Source organism: Eumetopias jubatus, unplaced genomic scaffold (genome assembly GCF_037043125.1).
Source record: "Eumetopias jubatus isolate StellerSeaLion01/CBP00866 unplaced genomic scaffold, mEumJub1_p1.0 scaffold_7, whole genome shotgun sequence".
Taxonomy (NCBI): domain Eukaryota; kingdom Metazoa; phylum Chordata; class Mammalia; order Carnivora; family Otariidae; genus Eumetopias; species Eumetopias jubatus.
Window position 1 is genome coordinate 122,680,728 of NW_028274813.1, and position 25,090 is coordinate 122,705,817.

The window sequence follows — 25,090 nt, forward strand, 5'->3', positions numbered from 1 at the left end:
TGGGCGGCGGGCCGGCGGCGGCGGCGGCGGCGGCGGCGGCGGGCCGGGAGCGCGGAGGTGGCGCCGCGAGGGGGAGGGGCGCGGCGGCGGAGGAGGAGGAGCCCGGGCCGCCGCAGCCGCTGACAGCGACGGGAGTAAACAAGCAGCGTCGCCGGGCCCCGGCCGCTGCCCCCGCCCGCGCTGGAGCCCGAGCCCAGGCCGAGCCCTGCCCCTGGTCGCGGGCCGCGCCGAGGACCGCCCGCCGCGCCTCCCCGCCTCCGCGCGGTGACGCTGCTGCTGGGCGCGGGGACGGCGCCGAGCCCAGGCCCCCGCCGCCGGGCTCTCCGCTCGGCCGAGGGGCGCCCGAGCCGCCGCGGCGCTCGCCTGGAAAAGTTACCCGCCCGGGCTCCCTCGGGTAAGCAGGAGGGCGCGGGGCCCGGGGAGGCAGCGCGCCGGGGCGCGGGGGCGCCGGGCCCGGAGAGAGCCGGCCGGACTGGGCCGCTGTGCCCCGGGAGCGGGCTCCGCGGCCCCGGCGCCCCGGCGGGGGAGGGTCGGGGCCGTCCTGACCCGGGCCCCCCCCCCCGCCCCAGGCCCCGGCTGCTCCGCCCGGCCTTCGGAACTGGCTCGGGGGCCGGCCGGAGGGTGGAGCCGCGGGGAGCAGGAAGGGCGCCCTGCAGCCCACCTGAGCGCGCCGGGCCCGGCCCCCGGCCCCCGGCCCCCGACCCCCTGCCCGTGCCGGTACTTTTCCGCTTGGGGCCGGGGCGAGCCCTCTGACCTCAGGAAGCGTCTGCGGGGGCCCCCGTTGGGGGCGGGATGGGGAGAGAATTCCAGAGGCGCCGGGTGCTCCCGCCTCCCCGCCGGCCGCCGGGGGCCGCCGCCGCCGGCTCGCCCACTCCGCCGCCGGGGAGGGGAGGAACGGCCGGTCGCCGGGCGGAGGGGATTATTCCCCGGCCCGGCCTCGCCCCCGCCCGCACACCTGGGCGACGGAGACGCAGGTGCGGGTTCTGCGGGCTCGGGGAGGCTGGCTCAGGTAGGTGCTGGGGCTGCCTCCCGCCGAGGCCTGGCGCAGGCCCCTGCTGCCCCCGTGGGGTGGCTGGGCTGCGGGGCTGTCTGCTTGCCAGACAGGTCTGACAGCAGTCACTTGTCTGGTCTGTACCTGCTCTCCGCGTGCCCCGGGGAGGGGGGTGCAGACCCTCTGCCGGGAGAGGGTGTTGGAATTCTATTTTTGACTCGGGAAGCGTGAGGGGAACCCGGGTGATGTGGCCTAGTGAGGGCTGGGCAGCTGCTGGCCAGGTGGGGACGGAGCACAGACTAGCGAAGCTTGACGCCTCTCAACGAGAGCAGCCCAAATTTTACTGTTTCCTCTATGGGGCTTTCACATAAGATTTGATTAAAAAAAAAAAAAAAAGGATTATGTGGCTTTAAAAAAAAGTTTGAAAATCTCATATCTAGCAGTTTTTACCACCAAGGAAACTGAGGCCCAGAGAGAGGAAGTAACTTGTTCGAGGTCGCACAGCAAATGAATAGTTGAGCGGAGACTGGAAATCAGAATTTCAGGGGAGCCTCTCAGTGCCTGTAACAGGACCTGGCTTGGTGTCTCTGCTAGAGAGACTGGATCCTGTACACACCAGACCCTCCGGACCTGGGGGTAGGTTCAGTTTGATGCCTCAGAGCGGTGTCGGAGGTTCCTGGGACCTCTGGAGAAAGGGCTTTGCCTAAGAATACAGCGAGGAAGGGCACTCCCAGCTCTCTCTGGGGCCACAGCCCAGAGCTCAGTCCCATGTGAAGGGGCATCGCAGGAGGCTAGAAATACAGCCAGCCTGGTGGCCGGGGGGGGGGGGGGGGGGGGGTGTTTAAGCTGAACTGGGACTCAGAGGGTGAGTCAGAGTCTGGGATGGGGGTGGGGAGAAGCCCATTCATTCATTGTTCTCAGAGCCTGCTCTTTTGGGAGGGAGGGAGGTGGGAAATCTTCCTTCCCTCCAGGATGCTGAGGTAGGGCTGGGGGTGGGGGGGCGCTTCGGGGCTCTGTGGAAGCCATATCCACAGCTCACCATGGCTAGGGATGCTGGGCAGAGGGAGGCAAGCCCTTTCTTGGGGGATAGTTGGGTCGTGCCTGAAGCCTGTTTTCTTTTTGGGTGCTGCAGGGTAATTAAATAGTTGGTTAATCACCTTTAAGACCAAGCAGCTGCAGTTCCATTCACAATGTGCTGGAACCCAGGCTAGACCCAGATGAGCCCGTCTTGATTTGGGGGCTTTGGCAGGGCTCACGGCACTGTGGTCCGGGGCAGCTTTACTTGCCATCTGGACCCAAGAGGGGGCTATTGCAGTGGGCAGAGGAGCAGAAGCGGCCTTGTTCCTACGTGGCTCTGCCCTCAGGGCCCCACATCCTCTGTTAAATGAGGGGCTTGGCATCTCTTCACACCCTAGGGCCTATGTTTGGCCACCCAGCCTTTGCTAAGACTGGCTTTCTGGAACTTGGATGCCCAAGGCATCATGGGCCTGTCCTGGAGCCCCGTGGACTCTGCCCCATCCAGGGTGAGGAGGAGCCGTATTGTGGATGCCTCCTGCCATCAGCTGTCAGGTTATTTTGGTGTAAACTGAAAATACCCTGGGAATTGTGTGTTGAGTCCCTCCCAGGCTGCAGGGTGGGACTGCAGTAGGAGCGGCCGGCAAGGCTGGTTGTGGCTGAGGGTAGCCCCTGGAGGGGCAAGGTTTCCCAGTGGTGAACCCGCCTGCCCAGCTCCCCACGGCCTGGGTGAGCTGGGGAGCTTCATTTCAGCCGTCTGGCAGAGTGGCCTCCTTTGGGGCTGGGAGTGGTGGGGGCATCTGGGGCCCTGTGGGCAGGCCCTCTGCTCAGTGAGCTTGGCACTGAGGCAGGATACCTCCAACAGCCCCCCTGGGGCCTCCCCCAGCTTCTCCCCACCCCAGGGGCTTGGCTTCTGGCTAGTCAGGGGCCCTCTGTGGGGACAGTTATGTGGCCCCGAGCAGAGAGGTCCCGCTGTCTGTTTGCTGAAGGAGGAAAAACAACACGCAGACTATTGATTCAGCCTCACCTTGGTGCTCCTGGCGCAGCAGCCAGTGTTTGCCCTGGCTGCCTGGGCTCGGATTACGCAAGGCCGGTGGGCGTGGAGTGCAAGGGGGCTGCCGGAGGCCTTTGCGCCCAGGACCTGCGCAGCGCAGGGCTGGGTGGCTCCAGTGTTCCCCAGGAAACAGCCTCAGAAGAGTCTGGGCCCCTGACTTTGCTGACGGACACTGGTCTGGGGTCTGCCCATGGAGGGAGGTGAAGCCACTGGGATCCCCTGTGCTCAGCCCCAAAGCCCCATCCCTCCTAGGGTCACCCGCTGTTTCTTCCCAGAGGGCTGTGGGTCTTCATGCAGGTAACTCCCTGTGGCTGGGTCTGCTTTGCTGAACCAGGAACCCCTGGTGAGCTGGGTAGACACCACCCATTAAAAAACTTTGAAAAGCCAACATTTTATGAAGTATACCTAGGTAATTTGGAAAATATACAGTGGCACAAAGAAGAAAATAATATTCATAATCGTCACCATCTTGAGAGAATCGTTGGTTAACGTTTTAGCATGTGTCCTTCCAGATTTTGTTTTGTGGTTATATATAAATACACACGTATAAATAGTTCTTTAAAAACAAAATGGGGTCATGTATACATACTGCTTTATAACCCATCTCTTTTTCACTTTGATTGCGGTGAACATTTATTCTGTTGTTGTTTCTGATTTTGGATGACTCAAGCCTGATACTCTTCATCCCACTTCCGTATTCTTGTGTGGAGAGAGGCTTAGGAGCCGTGTGTGTGTGTGTGTGTGTGTGTGTGTGTGTGTGTGTGTGTGTGTGTGTGTGTGTGTGTGTGTGTGTGTAGGGGGGGGTCCATCTGGCTGGCTGGCTGACCTTGGGGGGCTGGATTCTCACCCGTCTCCCCCGGGGGCCCTTTTCGGGCCTAGATTGAGCCACGGGGGTGGGAAGGCAGCTTTTGCACATGGTGGGGGGGGGACTGACTGTCTACCCTTCTTCCTCCCTTGTTCCCCTCAGAGCCGGCGGCCCTCCTCCCCTCACAGCCCTGCCCTGCTCGGCCCCATGCCCCCGCCAGTCAGCCCCGGGCCACAGGCAGTGAGCAGGCACGTGGGAACCGAGGCCCTGTGACCAGGCCAAGGAGACGGGGGCTCCGGGGTCCCGGCCACCGGCCCCCCCATGGAGCTGAGGCCCTGGTTGCTATGGGTGGTAGCGGCAGGAGCCTTGGTCCTGCTGGTAGCCGATGCCCGTGCCCAGAAGGTCTACACCAACACGTGGGCCGTGCACGTTCCCGGAGGCCCGGCCGTGGCTGACAGCCTGGCGCGCAAGCACGGCTTCCTCAACTTGGGCCAGGTAGGTGCGCCGACTGCCAGCTGGCCTAGGCGCAGGGTCATTGCCAGGGGTGGGGTCAGCGAGGGCAGGGGTTTGGGCACTGGGACCGGGACTGTGGGCTTATCTTCTCAGGGCCATCTGGGTAGGAAGCATGTTCTGGGTGGCCGTAGGGGGATGGGAGCCGTGGCTGGTACCGCCCTTGGGCTTCCAACAGAGGTTGTTCAGGGGACCAGACTCTGCCCGGGAGGGTGAGTCCCTCTCCGTCCCCTGCACCCCCTGGCCGGGGCCTGGGCAGAGAGCAGATGCCCCACCACCCCCTGGCGTCGTGAGCCTCCCCTTGCAGTCGGTTGTCCACCCCCGTCCGCTGCCTCCCCGGGGACTGCCAGATGGAAAGCCCAGCCCAGTCTCCCTGCTCTGTTGCAGATCTTCGGCGACTATTACCACTTCTGGCATCGAGCGGTGACAAAGCGGTCCCTGTCGCCTCACCGCCCGCGGCACAGCCGGCTGCAGAGGGAGCCTCAAGTGAGTGTGGCCCCAGCCCCTCTGGCTGCCACCCTTCCCTTGCCGCTCTCTGGAGCCGCTTGAGCCCCCCTCCTCCGCCCACGCCGGCTCCCCCTCACTCCCTGCAGGTGCAGTGGCTGGAGCAGCAGGTGGCAAAGCGAAGGACCAAACGAGATGTGTACCAGGAGCCCACAGACCCCAAATTTCCCCAGCAGTGGTACCTGGTACGTTGCCTCCTCGGGTCGTGGGTACTCCTCCCCGGCGGCACCCATCTGGCCACTGAGGGCTCCCGCGGGAGGCTGAGGCTGAGGCTGATGTGGAGGCCTCCCCTCCTCCTCCTCCTTTCTCTCTGCCCAGCACTCCCTCCCTGCCCCTTCCTGCTGAGCCTGGGGGCTGCCCTTCCAGAGTTCTGGACACTCCCATGGAGCCCAGGCGGCCAGGGATGGCATTGCGGGCACAGGGGCAGGCGGGGAAAGAGGTTTCGGGGTGGTGAGGGGATTCTTCACGGTACCCCGACCGCACACAGCCAGCCACATCTTGTAAGTGCTGGGGTGATGGGGCGGGTGTCTCTGCAGTCCGGCGTCACCCAGCGGGACCTGAACGTGAAGGAGGCCTGGGCTCAGGGCTACACGGGGCATGGCATTGTGGTCTCCATTCTGGACGATGGCATCGAGAAGAACCACCCAGACTTGGCAGGCAATTATGTGAGGAGGTGGGGGAGGGAGGCAGCCATCCCCGGTGAAGGGTGTCTCAGGGCGGTCCTGTTCTGCCAGTGTGGTCAGACTGTTCCTGACGATGGCCATGTCCTCTGCAGGATCCCGGGGCCAGCTTCGACGTCAACGACCAGGACCCTGACCCCCAGCCGCGGTACACACAGATGAATGACAACAGGTAAGCAACGGCGGGTCCCCAGCCCCTGCCTGCCTTCTCCTCCCTTCCACTGAGGAAGCACGGTCGAGCCCGGACTAAGACCCACTCCCCCAGTAGGCTGACGTTTCTGTGGTCTTGCTGCAGTTCCGGTCAGAGCAGGGGTGGCCACAGAGCGGAGAGCGTCGGAGGGGACAGGGGCCGTGGCTGGAGGGGTGTGCTGGCCCGTCTTGTCCCTCAGGCCGCACCCGCCACGCTCTGTCCGCCGCTAATGCTGTGCTCTTGGCCCCGGCAGGCATGGCACACGGTGTGCGGGTGAGGTGGCCGCAGTGGCTAACAACGGTGTCTGTGGTGTAGGCGTGGCCTACAACGCCCGCATCGGAGGTGGGTGTGGGCCTTGGCCACCCTGTCCATGGGGAGGGCCCTGCGGGTGGGATTTTCTCCCATCCGGCCAGCGCCTGTCACTTTCCCACTGTGGATCCATGGATCCATTTGGCCACGTGGCTGTTCCTTAGAGGCTTCGCGACAGCTCAGAACCGAGTCCCCTGCGCTGCGGGGCAGGGCAGGGCTTCTTAGCAGGAGCCTCCCTGAATCCCCACCACCCCCACCGAGTCCTTACAGGGCAGGCCTTGATCGCCACACCCCCTAGGGAACCCAGAGGCTCCTTCTAAGCCAAGCTGTGTGGTTGAGGGCAGGGTGTGTTCTCTTTTTCCCTTCGGGCTCTTGGCCTGGCGAGGCAGATAGGCCCGGGGGGCTAGGGGCTCAAGGCTTCCCAGCACCGGCCTCTGCCTTCCCCCGCACATCCTCTGGGTGCAGGGCTGGGTGTGCTTTGGGGGTGCCCCTGGCGGCTAGACCCACGCAGCATCCCTCTCCTCACCCCCCTCCGTGGCCAGGGGTGCGCATGCTGGACGGCGAGGTGACAGACGCGGTGGAGGCTCGCTCACTGGGCCTGAACCCCAACCACATCCACATCTACAGTGCTAGCTGGGGCCCTGAGGATGACGGCAAGACCGTGGATGGACCTGCCCGCCTCGCCGAGGAGGCCTTCTTCCGGGGGGTTAGCCAGGTGCGGTGCGGGTCCCTGTGCAGCCCCTTGGGCCAGGCCGGGTGCTGTCTGCTCCCTAGTTTTTTTCCCCATGTTTTTCTGTTCCTGTTCATTTATTCTTGTGTTATACCTTAGTTTATACAAGGCTTATTTATTAAAATGCTAATGGACCAGACAGATAGCAAAAGAGAAAAATAGGTGGAAATCACCTGTCGTTCCCGCCCCTGCAGTCACCGGTCTGGGCATTTCAGTAGCAGCCCGGGTCTGTTGTTCAGCACAAACAGACAGACTTGCACAAGTGCCCGGCCCAGCGGGGGTCTCACGGGGTGCGGAGCAGGGTGGTGTGTGCGGACGAGGGGCCCTGTCCCCCGGCGGCACCCTCCCGCCAGGCCTCCCGCAGGCCCCATCTGTGAGTGACCCTGGCGCGCTCTGTCCGCAGGGCCGCGGCGGGCTGGGCTCCATCTTCGTGTGGGCCTCGGGGAACGGGGGCCGGGAGCACGACAGCTGCAACTGTGACGGCTACACCAACAGCATCTACACGCTGTCCATCAGCAGCGCCACGCAGCTCGGCAACGTACCCTGGTACAGTGAGGCCTGCTCGTCCACGCTAGCCACCACCTACAGCAGCGGCAACCAGAACGAGAAGCAGATCGTGAGTCCCGCCTGGGGGGGAGGGGCGGGAGGTGGGGCTGCCTGCTGGCTCTGCTCAGGGCCCCCCCTCCCAGACCACATGTGGCTGGGGGAATCGGTGGCCCAGTCATCGTGGGACGGGAGCTGGGAATGGGGCCATGGGGCTGTGCGAAGCCCCTGAGAAGTGTAGACTCTCTGAAGATGGGCACGGCTCTGAATGGCCTCCAGCCTGGAGCTCAGCACCTCGTGCCTTGGGAAACTGAGGCCCCGGGAGGGCCAGGCATTGGCCTCTTCACAGCTAGTGAGCGAGGCAGCAGCTGGGCCTGAGGTGTCCTGGCCCCGGCTCCCCTGCCATCCGTTGGTGCTCTGGGCCTGTGGGCAGGGGGCGGGCAGGTGGCCCCTCTAGTCCCTCCACCCATCACGGGCCCAACACACCGCTCTCCCGGCAGGTGACCACGGACTTGCGGCAGAAGTGCACCGAGTCTCACACGGGCACCTCGGCCTCGGCCCCCTTGGCAGCTGGCATCATCGCTCTCACCCTGGAAGCCAAGTAAGCAACCTCGCCCCCACCAGTGCCTCCTGCAGGGCAGCCCTTGGCCGGAGCCCCGGGCCTCACCCTCCCCCCTTTGCAGTAAGAACCTCACCTGGCGGGACATGCAGCACCTGGTGGTACAGACCTCAAAGCCCGCCCACCTCAATGCTAACGATTGGGCCACCAACGGTGTGGGCCGGAAAGGTGAGGACAGGGGCTCCCCCAGTGCACGGGCTGGGGGAGGGTAGGGGGGCCCTCTGCCTCCCAGATGACCCAGCCTTCCCTGCCCCTGCAGTGAGCCATTCATACGGCTACGGGCTGTTGGACGCGGGTGCTATGGTGACCCTGGCCCAGAACTGGACGATGGTGCCCCCCCAGCGGAAATGCATCATCGACATCCTCACTGAACCCAAGTGAGGCCTGGCTCGCAGCTGGTGCCGGGGTGGGGGAGGGGAAGGGGGGGTGTCGGGGTGTGTGTGTGTGTGTGAGGCCCCGCCCTCCAGGCCAGGCCGGCAGACGGTCCCTGCTGTCTGCACAGGGACATCGGGAAGCGGCTGGAGGTTCGGAAGACGGTGACCGCCTGCCTGGGGGAGCCCAGCCACATCACACGGCTAGAGCACGCGCAGGCCCGCCTCACCCTGTCCTACAATCGCCGTGGCGACCTGGCCATCCACCTGGTCAGCCCCATGGGCACCCGCTCCACCTTGCTGGCCGCCAGGTGCCTGCCCTCTCCCCTGCCCAGCCTGTTCCGTCCCTCACACTCGCACACGTTCACCCTCCTGGACTTGTCACAGACTCTTGGTGGCCACCACGGTCTTCTCAGTGCGGGTGCTGTTGGCACTTTAGGAGGGATGCTTTTGTCCTAAGGGACTGTCCCCCATCGAAGGAGTTCCTGGCTTCTACTCATTACATGCCAGTAGCGTGCCTTCCCGTGTGTAGCAAGCACCCTGCACGTTTCCAGAATCTTGTGGTGGAGGACATCTGGCCTACTGGGAAACAACAGCTACAGGCATTTCCAGCCCAGTGGGGTTGGCGCTGCACTGGGGGAGGGTGTGTGGTCCACGTGTTGTGGCCTTGGTGTCCCCTGGCTGGGGTCTCCCAGAGGCCTCCAACAGCCATGGGCACCCTTCTCCCCCAGGCCACACGACTACTCCGCAGATGGGTTTAATGACTGGGCCTTCATGACAACCCATTCCTGGGATGAGGACCCCTCTGGCGAGTGGGTCCTGGAGATTGAAAACACCAGCGAAGCCAACAACTATGGTACTGGGGTTGTTTGAGGACTGAGGGGGAACAAAGATGGGAGCCGGCAGGCCCTGGGATTCCAGGAGCGGTGCCAGTGCTCCCTAACTCTTGCCTCCTCCCCCACCCTGGAATAGGGACACTGACCAAGTTCACCCTCGTGCTGTATGGCACGGCCCCCGAGGGGTCGCACCCGCCTCCCGAGAGCAGCGGCTGCAAGACCCTCACGACCAGCCAGGCCTGTGTGGGTCAGTAGTGGTTGCTCCTGGGGCTTGGGGGGGGGGGGGGCGGTGGGCACAGAGGGGACCTGTCCTGAAGCCCAGGGCTAGGAGGAAAGCGGGTTTGAAGAGACCTCGGGATGCCACAGGTCGGGGGCTGGAGGCTGCTTGGGGCCGCCATGCCTGCTGAGCTGACGCGCACCTTCTCCCCCTTGCCGGCAGTCTGTGAGGAAGGCTTCTCCCTGCTCCAGAAGAGCTGTGTCCAGCACTGCCCGCCAGGCTTCACCCCCCAAGTCCTCGATACTCACTACAGCACGGAGAATGACGTGGAGATCATCCGGGCCAGCGTCTGCGCCCCCTGCCACAGCTCGTGCGCCACCTGCCAGGGGCTGGCCCCCACAGACTGCCTCAGCTGCCCCAGCCACGCTTCCCTGGACCCTGTGGAGCAGACGTGCTCCCGGCAGAGCCAGAGCAGCCGCGAGTCGCCCCAGCAGCGGCCGCCGCCGCCGCCCGCCGAGGTGGAGACGGAGCCCCGGCCGCGGGCAGGGCTGCCGCCCTCACACCTGCCCGAAGTGGTGGCCGGCCTCAGCTGCGCCTTCATCGTGCTGGTCTTCGTCACTGTCTTCCTGGTCCTGCAGCTGCGCTCCGGCTTCAGCTTCCGGGGGGTGAAGGTGTACACCATGGACCGTGGCCTCATCTCCTACAAGGGGCTGCCCCCCGAAGCCTGGCAGGAAGAGTGCCCATCTGACTCAGAAGAAGACGAGGGCCGGGGCGAGAGGACCGCCTTTATCAAAGACCAGAGCGCCCTTTGACGAGCGCCTACTGCCTGCCCCTTCAAGCCCATCCCCTCCTTGGGCACTTTTTAATTCACCAAAGTATTTTTTTATCTTGGGACTGGGTTTGGACCCCACCTGGGAGGCAAGAGGGGCAGAGACTGCTTCCCACCCTACCTTCGGGCCACCTGGCTGCCTGAGGTGGGGCCCCAGGACCAGCTGGGGAGCCGGGGAGGGCCTCACCCCCACCTCCAGCACCCCTTCCATGTGGAGAAAGGAGTGGAACCTTTAGGGCAGCTTTCCAAGGTCCAGGCCCCAGCCGGGGTTCTCTGCGGAGTGAAGAGGGTCAGCCCTTCTCTTTGGGGATTCCTGACCTGGGCTGCAGCTCTCTCCCTTCCCTGTTCCCTCTAAAGCAATAACGGTCCCCATCCAGGCAGCAGGGAGGCTGGCCTAGGGGGTATTTGAAGGAGGAGGCCACCTCTCCAAGGGCTTTTGTGTCCCCGACCCTGTCCCCCACGTTGGTGAGCCTCTTGAGGAAGTGGCGATCAAAGGAAGGGACCAAGGCAAGGCAGGTGCTTTAGGGTGTGCACGTGAGTGCACGCGCGTGTGTCCCCCCTTGCCCACCTCCACCACAGCTGGCTGCCCGCCGAGCCCCGTGCTGGTGTCCTGACCACCCTACCTTTTCGGGCCCCCTCCCCTCCTGCCAGGGCCCAAGTCCCTGTTTTCTGAGCCCGGGGCTGCCTGGGCTGTTGGCACTCACAGTCCTGGAGCCCCTGGGTGGGTGGTGGGGAGGGACGGTGGCCCAGCCGGCCTCTCCCGCCTCCCACCCGATGCTGCTTTCCCCTGTGGGGATCTCAGGGGCTGTTTGAGGATATATTTTCACTTTGTGATTATTTCACTTTAGATGCTGATTTTGGGTTTTTTTTTTTTTTTTTGTATTTGTAATGGGGGTAGCAGCTGGACCACCCACCTTCCCACACCCACTGTCCACTCTGCTGTTCCCCCAGCTACGCTGGCCCTGAGGTGTGGGGGGCTGCAGCATGTTGCTGAGGAGTGAGGAGGAGCTGAGCCCCAAGTCCTGAAGAGGCAGGCGGGCAAGCCAGGTGGGCCCTAGGAAAGGGGATCGTGGTGGGAGGGGCAGGCTGTCACCCGTGTTTCAGATGGGGCGCATCGTGCCAAGGGCTCATGGGTCACTGGTTCTCCAAGTGCCAGGGGCGGGCAGGTGGTGGCACCGAGCCCCCTCCAACACTGTGCCCTTGTGGAGAAAGCACTGACCTGTTCTGCCCCCTTAAGTCCCCCTCTTCTGACGTGCCTTTCGCACCCCTCCCATTAGGACAATCAGTACCCCCCCCATCTGGGAGCCCTCTTTTCTTTCTCTCCCCCAGCCCTTTCTGGCACCCAGCCACCTGCCTAGGGGTGTCTCCTCCTCTCCCATCCCCCCACCCTTGTGGCCAGCCTGGCTGATTTTGTAAGATACTGGGTTGGTGCCCAGTGATTTTTTTTTTTCCTTGTAATTTAAACAGGCCCAGCATTGTTGGTTCTATTTAATGGACACGAGATAATGTTAGAGGTTTTAAAGTGATTAAACGTGCAGACTATGCAAACCAGGCCTGGTCTCCAGTGTGGTGATGTTGTTCTTCCTGGGACCCTGGGACTGCATCCGGGATGGGGGCGGGGATTGGGGCCAGTTGATGTCCCGCTTGCCTCTAGGTGGGCCCAAGTCAGGACTCCAAAGGCCGTCTCCCGCGGAGTTCTAGGGCCTCCCTGGGGGAGCGGTGGGCTGTGGAAGAAGGCAGCAGCTGGGGACAAGCCCCAGGGTGTGGGACATGGGAGCCCCAAAAGTAGTACAAGCAGAGGGCTTCCACCCCCACAGGCCTGGTCTCCAGCGGTCTCCCCCCGCCTTGCTCAGGATCTCCCTTGGCTGTAGGGCTGAGGTCTACGGTGGAGCCCGACTGAACCAGGATAGATGGTTTTTGCTGGCCGGTGACCAGTCAGGAAACTCCATACCTGTCCACTCCCCCATTGCGGCCAGCGCCCCCCTCCCCCAGCTTCCCTTGGGACAGGAAGCCCCTGCCTCGGGTTGGGGAGTGGTGGCCGGTTCCCCAGGACCTGTGCCCGAGAAGGAGGTCTCTCCTCGGGGATATTTACTTGGAAATTTTATTCAAATGTTGGCTGGCGCCTGAGCCCTCCTAGGGGAATCCGATGGGGTGGGGAGGCCTGGAGCAGGCTTCCCCCTTCCCCTTCTGGGCCGCCCGGGCCGGGCGCCAGGCCCCCACCGCGCGGCGGCCGCTTCCCCGCGCTCCCGGGCGCTGCCCAGGCCCTGGGGGCGCCGGCAGGCGGCTCTCCGCGCGGCCATTCTTCCCCGGCCCCCTCCTCCCTTCCGTTTCCGCGGCCGCGCGGCGCGCTGGGCAGGGGGGCCGGCAGGCGTCGGGGGCGCCGGCCCTCCCGCCCGCCCCTTCCCCTCGCCGGGCCCGCCCCGGCCGGCCAACTGAAACCGCGGCAGGAGGAAACCGAATCAGGAACTGGCCAGGGTCGCCCGGGCCGCAGTCGGGCCGGAGTCGTCCTCGAGGCGTCCTCGGCAGCCCCGGAGCAGCTGCCCGCGCAGGTAAGTGCTGCCCCGAGGCCCAGGCGGCGCGGGCGGGCGCGCGCGGGGGGGTGGAGGGGCGCGGGGAGGGGTGGGGGCGGGGAGGGCAGCGGCGGCCAGGGGGTGCCGAGAGGGGAACACCCCCTCCCCCCCCTCCCCCCCGCCGCCTCCCACGGTGGGCTGCGCGTGGCAGGGCAGGGGCCTGGCTCAGGCTGTGGCTGCCTGAAGCCCAGCGGAGGGTCCCGGGCACGCCGAGCCCCTGGCAAGGGAAGGGTGCCCGGTGGGAGGGCCTGGAGAGGGAGGGGTCCCCTGGCGCCAGGCCTTGGCCCGAGACACGGGAAGCGATGAGGGCCTGTCCCAGGCCAAGTTGCCGTTTTGGACCTCGGGCTGCATTTCAGCGGGACAGGACCCCACCTCCTGTCTGTCTGCAGCTCCTCTTTGCCCCACAGCCTCCAGCCTCCCCGGCTGGCCCCTCCATCTCCGGCTGCTGCCTTACCCAGCGCCGGGCTGCCCTGTCTCTGTCCCCAGGACGGCACCATGGGCTTCTCTTCGGAGCTGTGCAGCCCCCAGGGCCACGGGGCGGTGCAGCAGATGCAGGAGGCTGAGCTGCGGCTACTGGAGGGCATGAGGAAGTGGATGGCCCAGCGTGTCAAGAGCGACCGGGAATATGCAGGGCTGCTGCATCACATGTCCCTGCAGGACAGTGGAGGCCGGGGCATGAGCCCCAATAGCCCCATCAGCCAGGTGGGGGTTCTGGGGCACCCTAGGCCTCCTCGTCCGCTTGCTGCCTTCGACTGAGGAATTCCTCTGGGTGACGGTTCTGTCCGCCCGCCCCCTTCCTTTCCCGGAGCCCACGGGTCTGGGCAGGGTGGGGGGGGGGGTTGGGGAGTCGGCAGGCCTGGGCTGGGGAGCCATTGTGCCCCCCACTCCCTGTCTCGCCCGTCCTGTGTCGCATAGTCCTGGGCAGAGCTCACCAGCCAGACGGAGGGCCTGAGCCGGTTGCTGCGGCAGCACGCGGAGGACCTGAACTCAGGGCCCCTGAGCAAGCTGGGCCTGCTGATCCGGGAGCGGCAGCAGCTGCGTAAGACCTACAGCGAGCAGTGGCAGCAGCTGCAGCAGGAGCTCACCAAGGTGGGTGGGGGGCCCTGGGCTCCCCCTGGCCGCTGCTGCCCAAACACTGACACTCAGGGGGCTGCTTTTGCACAAGAGCCCCTGGATTCACTGGGGGAAGTGCAAGTCCCTGACCGCAGGCCTGCCCTAGCTTCCGTCCCGCCTCCCTGCACTCGGGGCCGGCCTGTGGCAAGGCCTCTCCGTGCGAGCTCTGCGCCCTGACCGCACGCCCGAGTAAAGTAAAGGTGAGCGATCCAGCCGTCGGCTGCAGGGCGCGCAGGATCGGTGACCCCCCTCCGGCCAGGCGCCGGCGGGCTCTGGGGCCTGGGGGAGGAGTCGGCTCCTCGAAAGGCAGCAGTGTGGCCCCGACACAGAGGTGTGAAGCCGGCCCGCCTGCATGTGAACCCCGCCTGCCTGCATGTGAACCCTGCCCGCCTGCATGTGAACCCCGCCCTGCTGCTCCGTCTAGAGGCTGTGCCATCCGAGCTGTTCGGCTTGAGCCTGCCGGGTGCGGTGTGCCGGTCAGCAACCCCCGCGCCACACCCCTTCCACCTGCCCCAACCCCAGCCTTCCCACGGACCCACAGCGGCCCCTGGTGGCCACTGTCCACCTGCCAGCGGTCTCCCCAGAAGCGCATCTAATTCCGGGGTCGGCCTGCTTTTATGGGGTACTTCTACTGGAACGCAGCCATGCCCGTTTCTTCGTTTTCCTATTACCTGGGGCTGTTACAGAGCTAGAGTGGCAGAGCTGAGTGATTTCAGCAGAGACCGTATGAGCCTAAAGTGTTTACCATCCGGCCCTTCAAGAGAAAGGTTCATTTTGTCTTTCCATTAAGCTGTTACACAGACGAGGAAACTAAGGTTTAGAGGGCAGGGATGGAACTTACCCAAAGGATCCCAGTGCATAAACAGGGGAACTGGGATAAGAACTTTGCTCTTGGCCATCCATTGTTCCTGCCACCCGGAACGGAATTTGCAGGACTTGCTGCAAAGTGAAAATGCAGGGCCTGTTGTCAAAAAATTATGAAAGAGTTTCAAGATGTCATCAACAGAGCGTTGAACCAAGCCCAGGCCATACGTGCCCGCAGCTGGGGCCTCCCTGCCACCAGATACCACTCTAGGTCAAGGAGGGCCAGGTGTGGCCTGCCCAGCCCGCCTCTCTGCCTCGCCCAGGGGCCTGTCCTTAAGCCAGCTCCTCTGACCTAACTTCAGCAGCAGAGGTTGGGCCCCAGAAGCCTCCAGGGCCTTCCCTGAGGACAGACTTAGATGCGTGGCCTGCCGAGCCCATGGGAGACCATGGGACCTCAGGCGGAACTCTCCTGTGCCCCGGGGACCCGCTACCCCACACTGGCCCCTCCTCTCTCCCCAGACGCACAACCAGGACATTGAGAAGCTGAAGAGCCAGTACCGAGTCCTGGCGCGGGACAGCGCCCAGGCCAGGCGCAAGTACCAGGAGGCCAGCAAAGGTGTGTGGCTTCCCTTCCTGGAAGAGAAAGAATCCCGAGCCAGTCCTGACCTGTCCATGGGTGCCCAGGGAGTGGGGCCCGCCTGGGGCCTCTGAGCCATCACCCACCACCCCTCTCCTTCCCTGGCAGACAAGGACCGTGACAAGGCCAAGGACAAGTACGTGCGCAGCCTGTGGAAGCTCTTTGCTCACCACAACCGCTACGTGCTGGGCGTGCGGGCCGCCCAGCTGCACCACCAGCACCACCACCAGCTCATGCTGCCTGGCCTGCTGCAGTCGCTGCAGGACCTGCACCAGGAGATGGCATGCATCCTGTAAGCCCACGGCCTCAGCCCGCCCCCTTCACCGCCCTACAGCCCTGCCGCCAGGCCCAGAGGCTGGGTCCGGAAAATCTAGTCCCGTGAGCGTGAAAGCGGGAAAAGCCACATAGTCACGGAGAACGGGCCCTGGGCCGAGGTGTGGAGCCCATCAGCTTATATCTGGGCCATGTTATTCCAGAATTCCTGTTGCAAGGTTTTCTTATTTATGGAGCACAATTCTAGGTTCTGGGGTACAGCAGGGACAATGGAGATGAAAGCATCTGTCCTCTAGGATCATTCATGGTATCGGAGAGAGGAAAGAGAGCAGCTACAATGGGTAGCATGTGTGAGGCAGTAAGTGCGACGGAGAAAAGTCAGACAAGGAAAGGCGATGGGGAGGCAGGGGCCGCAGGGCAGGCAGGGAGGAGGGACAGCTTTCAGTAGAGTGCTCTGGGAAAGCCTCAGAGGTACTGGAGCAAAGGGGTGGGGGGGGGCGGTATTTGGAGAAAGACCGTTCCAGAATTAGGGAAGAGCAGGTGCGCAGGCCCCGGGGTGGGAGAGCGGAGGGTGCCTGAAATCCAGGAGCAGCGGGACAGCGAGTGCAGCCCAGGCAGAGGGAGGGAGGGCAGAGTGGGAGGGAGGCCGCTCGGGTCCAGGGCTTGGGGCGCTGCTGGTGATGGAGGGGCCGGCAGGCCGTTGTGAGGACTTGAGCGCTGCTGTGTTGAGAAGACACTTCAGGGGGCCGGGCCGAGGGCGGTTGCGGGAGCGCGGACTGCTGGGCCAGTGGTAGGTTCCTGGGTGCACTCCCACGGTGGAGCCGGGGCCACTTCTCTATGGACCAGAAGTGAGGTGTGAGGTGGAGCCAGGGACGATGGAGCTCCTGCTAACTTACGTGGACAGGAAGGAGAGAAACGGGTTCGGGAGACAGGAGGTGACGTTTCAACTCATGGAGTTAGGGTGTCTGAGGGACATCTGGCGGGGATGCTGGCGTAGGTGTGTGGCCGCGTGAGGCTGGAGCTCGGGGAGGGCCTGGGACTGGACATGTAGGTGTAGGGCCAGCAGCACGTGGGAGCCCAGAGCCCCCGCCGTGGGGCTGGCGGCCCGGGACAGGTGCACCTGTACTCACATTCACCGAGCCATCCGCGTACACCACACGCTCTGCACACGAGCTCTCACGGGGTCCTTGTCACCATGCCCAGCGTCTCCATTACATGCACCAGGAAGCAGAGATAAAGGAGACATTGAGTAACTTGCCTGTGGTCATTTGGCTGGTAAATGATGAGGGGGAGAGGGAGAGTCAACCCCCCGGGGCGGACTCCTCCAAACCCAGCGTCAGGGGCCCGGTGCTGCCCGGCCCGGCCCGAGGCCCCATTGACCAGAGCTCCTGTCCGGAGGCAGGAAGGAGATCCTGCAGGAGTACCTGGAGATTAGCAGCCTGGTGCAGGACGAGGTGGTGGCCATTCACCTGGAGATGACTGCTGCTGTCGCCCGCATCCAGCCCGAGACCGAGTACCAAGGCTTCCTGCGACAGTATGGGTAAGCCCCTCCCTGCTCCTGCTGGGCACCAGGGCTTCTGGCCTGTTCACTGATGGGGCACTGTCCCCCTCAAGGTCCGCACCTGACATCCCACCGTGTGTCACCTTTGACGAGTCACTGCTTGAGGAGGGCGAACCGCTGGAGCCAGGGGAGCTGCAGCTGAACGAGCTGACCGTGGAGAGCGTGCAGCACACGTGCGTGGTGGCTGGGCGCTGGGCCGGGGTGGCCGGGGGCGCGGTGCCGTCTCTGCCAGAGCTTGGCCGTGTGACCAGGCTTGCTTGGCTCTGCGGGGGTGCATCTGAGGGGCAACGGCTCTGACGCCGCCCTTCCTCTGGGCACAGGCTGACCTCGGTGACAGATGAACTGGCTGTGGCCACCGAGACAGTGCTTAGCCGGCAGGAGGCGGTCACTCAGCTGCAGCGCGATCTCCGGAACGAGGAGCAGAACACCCATCCCCGGGAGCGGTGAGCGGGTTCGCCCCCAGCAGCCTCCTGGCCCGCCGCCGCCCCCCTCGCCCGCCGGCCGACCCGCTGCTGGCCGCCAGCTACGGGCTGAGCCCCTCTCCCCGCCCCCCACCCGGCCCCACCTGCAGGGTGCAGCTGCTGGCCAAGAAGCAGGTGTTACGAGAGGCGCTACAGGGGCTGCAGGTCGCTCTGTGCAGCCAGGCCAAGCTGCAGGCCCAGCAGGAGCTGCTGCAGGCCAAGCTGGAGCAGCTGGGCCCTGGGGAGCCCCCACCCGTGCTGCTCCTGCAGGATGACCGCCACTCCACGTCATCTTCGGTGAGCTGCCTGCCACTGCCCGCCGCCACCAGCCTCGCCTGCCCGCCCGGGGCGCGCTCCTCATTTTTGCCCTCCCCCTCCCCAAGCCTGGCCACCCGCTGACGTCTGTCCCTGGCCTCAGGAGCAGGAGCGAGAAGGGGGAAGGACACCCACCCTGGAGATCCTTAAGAGCCACATCTCGGGAATCTTCCGCCCCAAGTTCTCGGTGAGTGGAGCCCAGTGTGGGCCCGCATCTCTGCCCTTCTCTAAGGCGGGGGGCCCGGCCAGGGGTCTCCGACACGTACCCGCTAAGCCCCTCCCACCAGGGTGTTTGGGGTTCATCACTGCGTTGCCCTAGAGAGGCGGCTCTGCCCAGAGGGGACTGCTTTTATCGGGGAGTCCCTATCTTCCCTGGGATTCCAGATTCCGTATGTCCCCAGGTCTTTGCCAATCAGCCCCTCCTTCCGCTCCACCCCAACGTGTGCTGCAAGCTTGTTGTTTCCCCCCCCCCCGGCCCCCCCTCCCGACTCCGGAGGGAGGAGTTGGGTGGCGGGGGCCTGGAGGAAAAGGCGGAAGCCCGGTTTGAGGTCAGCCAGCCTGGTCTCCCCCTCCCAGCTCTGCCTGGAGCGAGCCTGGCTCAGTCTGTTGCTTGCTCGGGGGCGCTAATGCCACACAGCTGGTTTGTGAGGACGAGGGGCATATGTGAGAGAGACCCCCCCCCAGCTGACCCCCATCTGTCCTGGTGGCCTCCCCTGGCAAACTGGCTGAATGACCCTTCCTCACTTCCCCTGTCCCTGCCAGCTCCCTCCACCCCTGCAGCTCGTGCCAGAGGTGCAGAAGCCGCTGCACGAGCAGCTGTGGTACCATGGGGCCATCCCACGGGCAGAGGTGGCTGAGCTGCTGACACACTCCGGGGACTTCCTGGTGCGGGAGAGCCAGGGCAAGCAGGAGTATGTGCTGTCTGTGCTGTGGGATGGCCAGCCCCGGCACTTCATCATCCAGTCCGCTGACGTGAGTGGGCCACCCCCCCGCCCCCCCGCCCTCCCCGCAGGGGAATGGCCTTGGGAGGGGAGGAAGTTGCTGCTACATCCGACGCTTCCTTGGCGGAGCTGCAAGGGGCCACAGAGAGCACCCAGTCCGTGCAACAAGCCAGAGGCACAGTCTTCAGAGTGGGTCCTGCCCCGAGGAGGGCTCCAGGCTTGTGGCACGGCCTCAGAGAGCGCCTTCTCTGCCGGCTCTGCCTCCCGTCTCTCCTCTCCCAGGGCTCAGGCCGCCCCAGCAGAGGAGGCCGTTGACCCTGGGTTCCCCTGCCCCGCAGAACCTGTACCGACTGGAAGGGGACGGCTTTCCCAGCATCCCCTTGCTCATCGACCACCTGCTGCACTCCCAGCAGCCCCTCACCAAGAAGAGCGGTATTGTCCTGAACAGGGCTGTGCCCAAGGTGAGCCTTGGGCCCAGCCCCACCCACGCCACCTAAGCCACGCAGCGTCAGAGCAGGAAGGGTTTCCCGGGTTCCTGTCTATGTACGGCGTGCAGTGTGATTCCTCACTCCTCAGGGGGCCAGCTTCCCTCTAGGTTTGGAATCTCAAGGCCACGCCCGTTCCGTGGGACATACGTATGCACATACGTGCAGAGCTGATACTCCCTCAGTTAGGGGCCCCCGCCTGGTCCCCAAAGTCATCTAAGTGTGCTCCTGATACTGTCCAACCCCCATTTTTCAAACCAACAAACCGAGGTGCTAAGAAATGAAAAACAGCATTGGTGGGGGGTGTCTGGTCCCCTGCAGGGCCCAGCACCCATTCCCCTCACTGACTTCCCACCCCCCACCCTCTCCCTCCCCCAGGACAAGTGGGTGCTAAACCACGAGGACCTGGTGTTGGGTGAGCAGATTGGGCGGGTGAGTCGAGTGCACTGCCAGCCCCCTGGCTGCCTGATTTTCCCTCCCCCCCCTTCCGCCAGCATCCCCGACGCCCCCTCACGCGACCCAGGCCCTTTCTCCTCAGGTTGCTCTCATGTGAGCGGGGCGATACCCTTTGTTCACATGAGCTATAATATACCTGCTAAGGAAAGAAGTCACTTTCTTAAGAGTCAGAATGGTTTTTCAACCCAAGTGAAAGAGATTTGGGGGTTTTCTGTGTCACTTCTGCCCGTGAATGTGGCAAGTCCGAGGTAACCTTCTTTGCCTATCCCGTGCACACCCCTTTGGCTCCCCACCCAGGGGGTAGACTCCTGCGGAGCGAGGCCGAGCAGTCGGAGCGCGGGGGCAGTGAGGGGTGGGTGGGGACAAGTGCCCGGGAGTGAGGAAGAGGACCATGGTCCAGGGACGACTGGTAGGAGCCCGAGACCCTTTCAGGGCAACTTTGGCGAAGTGTTCAGTGGACGCCTGAGGGCCGACAACACTCTGGTGGCGGTCAAGTCTTGTCGAGAGACACTCCCACCTGACCTCAAGGCCAAGTTTCTACAGGAAGCGAGGTGGGTGATAAATTAACAATCCCACAGTTCCACATACAAAGGGTCCCTCTGTGTGTGGCATGAGGTAAAGTGCTTGACTTGATCCTCACGCCCCCGTCCCCCGCACCGTGCAGGTGGTACCCCCCACCTAGTGCCGAGGGGTGGAGGCTCAGCGACCCACCCGAGGTCACATGTCCAGGTCTGCTGGTCTCAGAGGCCATTCCTCTTCTGCTGCCTTCTCCCACCCTCCCTCGGTCTCCCTGGGGTTCCCGGGGCTCTCCAGGATCCTGAAGCAGTACAGCCACCCCAACATCGTGCGTCTCATTGGCGTCTGCACCCAGAAGCAGCCCATCTACATTGTCATGGAGCTCGTGCAGGGTGAGCGGAGGAAGCTGGTCTCCGGGGGGGGGGAGGACGCTGCCGCCTAAGGCTCACCCGGGCTTCCCCTGCCCACCCCCAGGGGGCGACTTCCTGACCTTCCTGCGGACTGAGGGCACTCGCCTGAGGATGAAGACCCTGCTGCAGTTGGTGGGGGACGCGGCTGCGGGCATGGAGTACCTGGAGAGCAAGTGCTGTATCCACCGGTGAGTGAGGGGCGCCCACTGCAGCCCCCCCCCACCCGCCACCTAGCGCACCCCGCCGCTCCCCTCAGGGCAAGCACGTGCTGCTAGCCCTGGCGGTTGCCTGTCCCCATGGACCAGGAGTCCCAGGGGTGGGGGAAGCAGCTTGGTTCATGGCTGTGCCTGGAGCGCTGGCCTGGGCAGGTGCAGCTACCGCATGGACGCTCTCCTGCCCCACCCAGGGACCTGGCTGCTCGGAACTGCCTGGTGACGGAGAAGAACGTCCTGAAGATCAGTGACTTCGGGATGTCCCGGGAGGAAGCCGATGGGGTCTATGCAGCCTCAGGGGGCCTCAGACAAGTCCCCGTGAAGTGGACAGCCCCGGAGGCTCTTAACTACGGTACCTGGGCCTTACCCGGCTGTCCCCAGGCCAGAGCCCTCCCTCCGGCCAGCAGGACCTGGCCAGCCCACTCACGCCTCTTCTCCCTGCAGGACGCTACTCCTCTGAGAGCGACGTGTGGAGCTTCGGGATCTTGCTCTGGGAGACCTTCAGCCTGGGGGCCTCCCCCTACCCCAACCTCAGCAATCAGCAGACCCGGGAGTTTGTGGAAAAGGGTAAGGCCGAGCCACGCCGCCTTCCCAGGGCTCCGGCCAGGCTCCCTCAGGCCCCCTGAGGCCCACGGCGCAGAGCGAGAGTCCTCCCGTAGCTGCCGCTGAGCGAGCCCCTGTGTGTGCCAGGCCAGCATATCTCATTGACTCTTCACAGCAAGGGAGGGAGGGCTTAATACATCCCTTTTAGAGCAGGAACAGGCAGGCTGGCCGAGGTCACCCAGCTGGCACACAGTGGGACCGAGATTAGAGCCTCTGTGTCCTTGGGGCCCTCGAAGAGGGGCGCCCCGAGAACAGTGCCTCTTAATAAGCAGCTCCCATTGCTCCAGGAATGGCCCCAGGGGCTGCCGGGTCCCCCCGCCCGCCCCTCACGGCCCGTGTGTGCGGTGCCTGTGCCCACAGGGGGCCGCCTGCCCTGCCCCGAGCTGTGCCCCGACGCTGTGTTCAGGCTCATGGAGCAGTGCTGGGCCTACGAGCCCGGGCAGCGGCCCAGCTTCAGCGCCATCTCCCAGGAGCTGCAGAGCATCCGGAAGCGGCATCGGTGAGGCCGGGCCCCCTTCTCAAGCCAGTGGCCTCTGCAAGCAAGATTGTACCTCCACGCAGTCTGGCTCACACCGCTGGATGGCTCCTCCCCGTCCTGGACCCCGGCCACTGGCATCCATGCTGCCGGCAGCCATGCCTGCCGGGCCTTCCTCTTCCGGGCGGAAGTAATAAAAACCACTTGTGCCCATTGAGTGCTCTTGGCATGTGCGCTCCTCCGGACGGCAGGTCTGAGGAGGAGTCGGGGGCCCATGCTGTGGCCGTGGGGAAGGGGGAGGACGGGCAGTGTTCGTGGGGCAGAACGGACCTGATCCGGCAGCCCCTGGATGCGAGACGTGGGGAAGAGGGAGACGGTGTGCGGGCTTCTGGCACAGGGCGGTGTCTTTCCTGAAAGAGGGTCACTGGCAGAAGAGCAGAGCTGCAGGAGGAGTGGGGAGGTTGGAGACGTTGCGTTTGAGGGGCCTGTGGGGATGTAGGTGTGACATAGAAGTCTAGAAGCCCAGATGGAGGCAAAGGCCGGCCACCGGCGTTGGGAAGTCCTTAGCGGACAAATGTTAGGGAGTAGCTGACGCTATGATGTGTGCGGCAGTCATTAGGAGATTCAGGAGAGAGGGGCAGGGAGTCAGGGAAAGTGAGTTTCCCTGAAAGGGGACTGGGGTGACTGAAGAGAAAGAACATGCTTCCCAGGGAGTTCATCCATCAAGACAAGTCTACTGAGCAACAGGGCAGCAGAGCGGGGAGCCCTCACCTCCTCCTCTAAGTCTGTAAAGGCCCCCCGAATCTATAAAATCATCAGAAACTTTCCCAGCAGTTCCAGAGAAGGGCAAGAAGACAAAGAGGTATGAACAAACTGAAAAACAGAAACCAGGAAAGCTCTCTCGCACCAAAGAACAAAGCAACAAGAACTTTGAGGTAAAATGGCCATCCCTCAAGAAAGCTAAGGAAGTAGATCACTTCTATTTTTGAAGGAGATAAAAACACTGTAACTTGTGTAAACAAGAGGAAATCAAGTTAGAGTGTGATTAAGAAAAAATACTAAAAAGTCTTTATCAGTGGAAGTGATAAAAAAGCAGAACCAAGGAACTTTTGCTTCTGGGTAGGATGTGGTAGGTCTCCACAGGCCACTGCTCCCGTTGCAACAGCTAGGAGGAAATGAGATGGAAATCATCTTTTTAATTTTTTTAAAAAAATTTTAAAGATCTTATTTATTTCTGAGCAAGAGAGCGAGTGAGCACAGGCAGGGGAAGAGATAGGCAAAAGGAGAGGGAGAAGCAGACTCCCCGCTGAGCAGGGAGCCCGATGCGGGGCTCCATCCCAGGACCGTGGGATCATGACCCAAGCCAAAGGCGGATGCTTAATGACTGAGCCACCCAGGCGTCCTGAAAGTCATCATTTTTAAAGAGAATGAGGAGTGGTGGGAAGGAATAAGGACCAGATGAACAAAATTTCCAGGGGGAAAGAGACCTTCCAAGGTGAGCTGATGATGGGTGGTTACTTTCTTCTCTGAGACATTCGTTGATCTGGGGCATCTCCAATGACCAGCATTGCCCCGAGCAGGAAGACTCTACTGAGCAGAAGAGAAACAAACAGTCTGTGGTTCTTGCAGGGACTGTCGTGCGTTGGGCACTAGAGGAAGCTGGAATGCCAAGCCAGGTTTCCCCACAGAAGATTTGCTGAGTTCTGGAGCACTGCGGGCAGCTGAGTACTGGCTGGGCTGGAAAGGCGAGTCCCACAGTCTTGCAGTGTTTAGAGGGAGAGGGGCTGAAACAATAACTGGTCTCCCCCCTCAAGATACTGGCCAGATTTTGAACCTGGGTGGTCTGGGAGGCTGAAGAGCTAACCTCAGAATCTCGAAAGAGAGGGACGCCTGGGTGGCTCCGTCGGTTGAGTGTCTGCCTTCGGCTCAGGTCATGATCCCAGGGTGCTGGGATTGAGTCCCACATCGGGCTCCCTGCTCATTGGGAAGCCTGCTTCTCCCTCTGCCTGCTCTGCCTGCCGGTCCCCCCTGCTCATGCTATCTCTCTCTCTCTCTCTCTCTGACAAATAAAATCTTAAAAAAAAAAAAAAATCTCAAAAGAGAACTTGAAGGACTAGAAACATATAGGCTGGCCAGGCTTTCAACCCCAAATCCAAGAGGGCCACTCTTAAGGGACAGGGCCAATCCAGAAAAGGATTGAGTTTTACTGGAACTATACCTCTGCCCCAACTCAGCTCAATGCTTGATTACATCGAGGTGACTGGCTCCCCTGGGATGGGGGGTAGGGGAGAGGAATAACATAGTCTGAAGTCCTCCCCCCCTTTTTTTAAGGTTATTATATATTTTTTATTTTAATTCCAGTATAGTTAACATAGTGTTAAATTAGTTTCAGGTGTACAATATAGTGATTTGACAATTCTGTATATTACTCAGTGCTCATCAATATACTCTTATACCCAACATGCAACCTAAATCAGAAATTATAAAACATGCACAAAAGGGGATAGAAAATGGGGCCAGTAAACAGGAGAAAAAAGAAACAATAGAAGCAGACCCACCAATGATCCAGATATTGGAGTTGGCAGACAAGGACTTAAAAATAACTATGATTAACATATTAACTGCATGAAAGGACAAATAGGAGCAAATATAGAGAATTTTAGCAGGACTGAATCTATTTAAAAAGAACCAAAGGAGCAGGTAGAACTGAAAAGTGCCATCTCTGGCATTATGTGCTCCTTGCATGAATTTTATAAAGAGTCATAGGACTAAAGCATAAAGTCACAACCAAAAGGAGTTGGACACAGAAGACAGAATAGAAGGTATCTAAACTGAGGTATAGGGAGGAAAAAAAAATAAGGGAGAAAGCAGGGGCGCCTGGGTGGCTCAGTCGGTTAAGCATCTGACTCTTGATTTCAGCTCAGGTCATGAACTCAGGGTCCAGGGATAGAGCCCTGCACTGGGTTCCATGCTCAGTGGGGAGTCTGCTTAAGGATTCTTTCTCCCTCTCCGTCGGCCCCCCCCACCACTTTCTCTCTCTCTCAAATTAAAAAAAA

General features: G+C 62.6%; 2 protein-coding genes across 3 annotated transcripts; both read left to right on the top strand.

The window, feature by feature from the left end:
- The first annotated feature begins 268 nt into the window (after positions 1-268).
- FURIN (furin, paired basic amino acid cleaving enzyme) lies at positions 269-11,754 on the top strand. Of its 2 annotated transcripts, none has more exons than XM_028122162.2 (16): positions 269-394; positions 4,027-4,359; positions 4,762-4,860; positions 4,968-5,063; positions 5,415-5,543; positions 5,654-5,730; positions 6,002-6,090; positions 6,600-6,772; positions 7,191-7,403; positions 7,831-7,931; positions 8,014-8,117; positions 8,209-8,326; positions 8,452-8,631; positions 9,052-9,176; positions 9,293-9,403; positions 9,596-11,754. In XM_028122162.2, exons 2-16 carry the CDS (start codon positions 4,186-4,188, stop codon positions 10,183-10,185), a joined length of 2,379 nt encoding a protein of 792 aa, XP_027977963.1. In that variant the 5' UTR covers positions 269-394; positions 4,027-4,185; the 3' UTR covers positions 10,186-11,754. The 2 variants fall into 2 exon arrangements, with proteins under 2 accessions (XP_027977963.1, XP_027977962.1); XM_028122161.2 differs by lacking the exon at positions 269-394 and adding an exon at positions 922-1,627.
- Positions 11,755-12,643: 889 nt separating this feature from the next.
- Positions 12,644-22,251, top strand: FES (FES proto-oncogene, tyrosine kinase). The gene is made up of 19 exons (XM_028122160.2): positions 12,644-12,751; positions 13,259-13,474; positions 13,688-13,861; positions 15,209-15,305; positions 15,435-15,618; positions 17,002-17,139; positions 17,214-17,333; positions 17,481-17,603; positions 17,732-17,918; positions 18,040-18,123; positions 18,699-18,908; positions 19,216-19,338; positions 19,741-19,794; positions 20,251-20,369; positions 20,632-20,726; positions 20,809-20,932; positions 21,151-21,308; positions 21,401-21,523; positions 21,920-22,251. Exons 2-19 carry the CDS (start codon positions 13,268-13,270, stop codon positions 22,060-22,062), a joined length of 2,463 nt encoding a protein of 820 aa, XP_027977961.1. The 5' UTR covers positions 12,644-12,751; positions 13,259-13,267; the 3' UTR covers positions 22,063-22,251.
- The last annotated feature ends 2,839 nt before the right edge of the window (positions 22,252-25,090 follow it).